Genomic DNA, 5,616 nt, shown 5'->3' on the forward strand with positions numbered 1-5,616 from the left:
CTCCACGCAGGAGAGCACAAGCAGGGTCTTTTTTAAAAAAAAATATCTAAGCATTGTTTTGATTTCCCAGGTGGACCTTGAAGATAAGAGAAAAACTCTGAAGGGGGAGTTTAAAATTTCTCCTTTCTCGTGGTTTTAATGAATCAGGGAAGATAGCAGAACACTAGTGGGAGGAGTATCTCCGAAGTAGCTGGAGAGAGAAGAAAGAGAGGGAGGCCTTCATTTAAAAAGCTCTTTTCCTTCGGAGGATGCTCAGACTGCATTGAGCGGCCTGAAGTACCCAGAAGCAATCATTTTAAATGGATGTTTTCCATTTAAGCCAAGATTTATAATCTCTCTTTAAAGGAGGAACTATCTTCTAGCCAAAGCCATTGCTAAACAGAAATAAAGAAATAAAGCTTCAAGAGATGGGCAGGGCGATTGGGAGGAAGTTTCTAAACTCCATTTCCATCAACTCAGCTGTCGGAAGAAGAAAGATCAATGTAATCTTTTTATACAGGGCTGTTTAAAAAAATAGACATATATTTGTTCAGTGTGTATGATTTATGACAGATAGGATGAATGTTCAAAGAGCTTTTTTGGTCTGCTTGTGATCAAAGTGATAATAGAATTTGTTATGGCAAAGAGCCGGCTGTTCCTTCCGTCCTTGCTTAGTGCAACAAGCAAGTTCTCCTCCTCTTCCTCCTTCTTCTCATTCTCCTCCTCCTCCTCCTCCTCCTCCTCTTCTTCTCATTCTCTTTCTCCTCCTCCTACTCCTCCTCCTCTTCTTCTTCTCATTCTTCTTCTCCTCCTCCTCCTCTTCTTCTTCTTCTTCTACTACTTACTTCTACTTCTGCTTCTATTTTTTCTTCTTCTTCTCATTCTTCTTCTCCTCTTCCTCCTCCTCTTCTCCTTCTTCTTCTCCTCTTCCTCCTTATTCTTCTTCTTCTACTTCTACTCTCATTCTTCTTCTCATTCTTCTCCTCCTCCTCTTCCTCCTCCTCTTCTCTTCCTCCTTTTCTTCTCATTCTTCTTCTACTTCTACTTCTCATTCTTCTTCTTCTCATTCTTCTTCTCCTCCTCTTCCTCCTCCTCCTTCTCCTTCTCTTCCTCCTCCTCCTCCTCCTCCTCCTCCTCTTCTTCTTCTTCTTCTCCTCTTCTTATTCTTATTCTTCTTCTACTATTTCTCATTCTTCTTCTTCTCATTCTTCTCCTCCTCTTTCTCATCCTCCTCCTCTTCTCTTCCTCCTCTTCTTCTTCTCATTCTTCTTCTCCTCTTCCTCCTCTTCTTATTCTTATTCTTCTTCTACTTCTACTTCTCATTCTTCTTCTCCTCTTCCTCCTCATCCCCTCCTCCTCCTTCTCTTCCTCCTCCTCCTCCTTCTTCTCCTCCTCCTCCTCCTCTTCTTCTTCTTCTTCTCATTCTTCTTCTTCTTCTCCTCCTCCTCTTCTCCTCTTCCTCCTCCTCCTCATCTCCTCCTCCTCCTCCTCCTCCTCCTCCTCCTCCTCTTCTTCTTCTTCTTCTTCTTCTTCTTCTTCTTCTTCTTCTTCTTCTTCTTCTTCTTCTTCTTCTTCTTCTTCTTCTTCTTCTTTTTCTTTTTCTTCTTCTCCTCCTCCTCCTCCTCCTCCTCCTCCTCTTTCTTTGTTGCATTGCAAATACATCTGCATGTCATTCCCCACCCAGCAAAAATGCCACATACCCAAATGACTTTGAGGAGAGACAAAGTCTGTTTGCCTATGACTGTTATCCTTTGGATTACTCTTGTGTACCGTATAGCTCCTTGCTCACCATTTTTAACTGTGAAATGTGAATTGTAAAGAAAGGAGGGAGGGAGGGAGAGAGGGAAGAAGGAAGGAAGGAAGGAAGGAAGGAAGGAAGGAAGGAAGGAAGGAAGGAAGGAAGGAAGGAAGGAAGGAAGGAAGGAAGGAAGGGAGACAATAGGAGTGTCTTTCCACTTCAAATATAGGTAGCCCTCAACTTATAACTGCCCAAAATTTACATTGCTAAGTGAGACGTGTGTTAAGTGAGTTTTGCTCTATTTTACGACTTTTCTTGCCACCCTTGCTAAGTTAGTAACACGACTGTTAAGTGAATCTGGCTTCCCCGTTGACTTTGCTTGTCAGGAACATGGCAAAAGCAGATCACATAACCCAGGACTCAGCAACCGTCATAAATATGAGTCAGTTGCCAAGCATCCGAACATTGATCACGTGATCAAGGAGATGGGGCAACGGTCAGGAGTATGGAAAACGGTCATAAGTCACTTTTTTTCAGTGCCGTCGTAACTCTGGACTGTCACTAAATGAACTGGTGTAAGTCGAGGGTAATCCGTGACCATTCTGGAGTTGGCTGGAATGTAAACGGGAATTCTGCCTTCACCAAGTCTCACCCTTGGCTCTTTTATGGCTCGTGGACTTCAACTCCCAGAATTCCTGAGCAAGCATGGCTCAGCTTGGAAACTCTCCCTTTCTCCTCAGCATCGCTGGCTCAGGAATTCTGGGAGTTGAAGTCCACGAGTCATAAAAGAGCCAAGGTTGCCTACCCCTGACCTTGGGGAATGCTGCCACAGTCGTTAATTGGTTGTAATTCACTTTTTTCAGTGCTGTTGCATGTTTGAATGGTTGCTAAATGAGGACCCACCTGTAATCCAGTCTGCTCTTTTGTGTGGAAACAAGAAATAAGGTGTTGTGTAGTTTCTGGGATTCTTTTGAACCTATTAATAGAAGCTCCAGAGGGGGACTTCCGAACGGAGACATCGCCAACTTTCTGAGATGCAGTGATTCTCTTAATAACTGCACCTAAAATAAAATCGAGCATTGCTTGCTTAACAACTGCCTTGCTTAGCCATGGAAGTTCTGGCCCCAACTGTGGGTCGTAAGCCCAGGACTTCCTGTATGTTTTTGCCAATGAGTAAACCTTGTGTCACCAACTTCTATGCCTTATGCCAGGGGTAGGCAACCTTGGCTCTTTTATGACTCGTGGACTTCAACTCCCAGAATTCCTGAGCCAGCATGGCTCAGCTTGGAAACCTCTCCATTTCTCCTCAGCATGGCTGGCTCAGGAATTCTGGGAGTTGAAGTCCACGAGTCATAAAAGAGCCAAGGTTGCCTACCCCTGACCTAGGTCCTTGCTGGATCTGCTGTTTTTCTTTCTCTTCAACATTTGAATGATTGCTAACCCACGTTTCATCTTTTGTTTTGACAGGCAAGGATTACTTCAAGGAAAAAGTCTGCAATGAATACAACGCATTTGGAGAAAGGAATTTTCGCTCCTTGTAGGTGTTTTGAAGACGGATTCTTTTCGGCTTTCAGAGTTCAGAATATTGGTGTAGCGTTTTTAACTATACTGTATACTTGCTGTGCATGGAAATCTTTGGTGCCCCAAAAGATGGCATCAAAGTACAGATAGTCCTGGATTTGCGACCACAACGGAGCCCAAAATTTCCGTTGCTAAGCGAGACGGTTGTTAAGTGAATTTTGCCCCATTTTACAACCTTTATTGCCACACCTGTTAAGTGAATCACTGCAAATGCTAAGTTAGTAACTCGGTTGTTAAGTGAATCCGGGCTTCCCTCTTGGCTTTGCTTGTCAGAAGGTCGCAAAAGGGGATCATCACATGATTCCGGGACACTGTGACCGTCATAAGTGTGAACCAGTTGCCAAGGGTCCAAATTTTGATCACGTGCCCATGGGGATGCTGCAAAGGTCATAACTGTGAAAAATGGTCATAAGTCACCTTTGTCATGGCTCCGACAGATGAAACTCTTCAAAAGAACTTTGAGGCATTGTTTATCTTAAATAATCTTTTATTCGACAAAACAAAGTATCGGCACTACATAGTTAAAGCCAAAAACTGAATTCCCCTCCCCTAGGTACAAAGTAGCAAAGCACAATTCCCTCCTCCAATTAACAGTATAAATCACATTCCCCAATTAGTTTGAAGCCCGGGCTTTCTCCCCAGCTCTCCAGCCCGCCAAAACTCTATCAACTCTGGGCCCAATGACCTTGAGTTCCCAGGCTGAGTTATTATTGTTATGACTAGCTGGACTCTTACCCACATTCTCCCTCCCAGCATCAACTAACTCTAAAAGCGACAGAGGAACAATGACTGCATTTCTATCTGTTGTCAAAGCAAGAACATCCGATGTTAGCAGCGTTGACAACCTTTTTCAGTGCCGTTGTAACTTTGAACAGTCACTAAATGAACTGTTGTAAGTTGAAGACCACCTGTATCAGCAAGAAATAAGAAATACAGGTAGTCCTCGACTTACGGCTGATCGCTTACCGACTGTTCTAAGTTACAACAGATTCCCCCAATCTGTTATGACCTGATTTCGAAGTTACAACAGCCACACACACAAACACAAACACAAACACACATATCATGGTCCTACGATCACAGTTTGGGCACTTGGCAACCGGACTCACGTTTATGGCTATTTTGCAGTCACATGACCACTATTGTTGGTGATATTTTTTTTTTGCCAGTTTCCGGCATTTACTTCCTGTTTCCAGAAAAGAAACACCCGTTGCGTAAAATAAATTCACTGAACAACTACTACATTCGGATAACAACTGCCGCAAAAAAAAAAATGCTGCGAAATGGGGGAATCTGGTCACGTAAGTGACCATTTAACAACTGCAACGATTTACAATCATCATTCCAGGCTCAAGTATAGTCATAAGTGGAGGACTAGCTGTATTGCTAAGGGACACAAAGTGTCTGCAAGATTCTAGAATATATGGGGTTTTCGAGCCAGGGATATCCACAAGGAAAGAGTCCAAAAAGTTAAGATGGTGACTGCCTTGCAGTTAAAGCTGTGTCTCTTTTTAATATGCATCTGCTTGGGGGGGGAAAGCTCTCCATGGTGGCCCAGCTTTAGCCGCACAACTGCAACAAACAGACCTTTAAATTCAGGTGTCAGGTCAGTTTGCTTTGAAGAATAGTATAGCGCTCGAAGAGACCTTGGAGGTCTTCTAGTCCAGCCCCCTCCTCAAGCAAAAGACTCTAGTCCAGTGATGGCGAGCCTTTTAGAGACCGAGTGCCCAAACTGCAACCCAAAACCTACTTATGCATCGTCGGGTGCCGGGTGGGTGTGGCCCATTGGGTGGGCGTGGCCCATTGGGTGGGTGTGGCTGCCGTGGTAACGGCAGACTGGGTGGGAATAAAAAGTTCAATCAATCAATTCCAACTTTGCAAGATCTTTTTTTTCCCCGCGAGAAGTTGAAATTGACTGATTGATTGAACCTTTTTTTTTTTTTTTGCACACGGCGGCGGAGGCCTAAAGTGAAAAGGTTTTATAAAACCCAGCTGAAGGCCTAGGACTGGGGTGACGGCGCGGGTGCCCACAGAGAGGGCTCTGAATGCCGCCTCTGGCACCCGTGCCATAGGTTCACCACCACTGCCCTACACCATTTCAGACAAATGGCTGTCCAGTCTCTTCTTAAAAACTTCCAGTGTTGGAGCATTCACAGCTTCTGGAGGCAGGTTGTTCCACTGATCAATTGTTCTCACCGTTAGGAAGTTTCTCCTTAGTTCTAGGTTGCTTCTCTCCTTGATTAGTTTCCATCCATTGTTACTTGTCCTGCCCTCTGGTGCTTTGGAAAATAAGTTGACCCCCTCCTCTTTGTGGCAGC

The 5,616-nt window shown here is 44.3% G+C and overlaps 1 protein-coding gene across 1 annotated transcript in view; it reads left to right on the top strand.

Moving 5' to 3' along the window:
* The first annotated feature begins 2,914 nt into the window (after positions 1 to 2,914).
* GC (GC vitamin D binding protein) overlaps positions 2,915 to 5,616 on the top strand; it is a 15,658-nt gene continuing 12,956 nt past the window's right edge. The window contains exons 1-2 of the mRNA XM_015818568.2: positions 2,915 to 2,930; positions 3,185 to 3,254. Coding sequence (XP_015674054.2) covers positions 2,915 to 2,930; positions 3,185 to 3,254 — 86 coding nt within the window. The remainder of the gene's footprint in view (positions 2,931 to 3,184; positions 3,255 to 5,616) is intronic.

The sequence above is a fragment of the Protobothrops mucrosquamatus genome, unplaced genomic scaffold (assembly GCF_001527695.2).
Source record: "Protobothrops mucrosquamatus isolate PMUCROS unplaced genomic scaffold, P.Mucros_1.0 scaffold_140, whole genome shotgun sequence".
NCBI lineage: Eukaryota > Metazoa > Chordata > Lepidosauria > Squamata > Viperidae > Protobothrops > Protobothrops mucrosquamatus.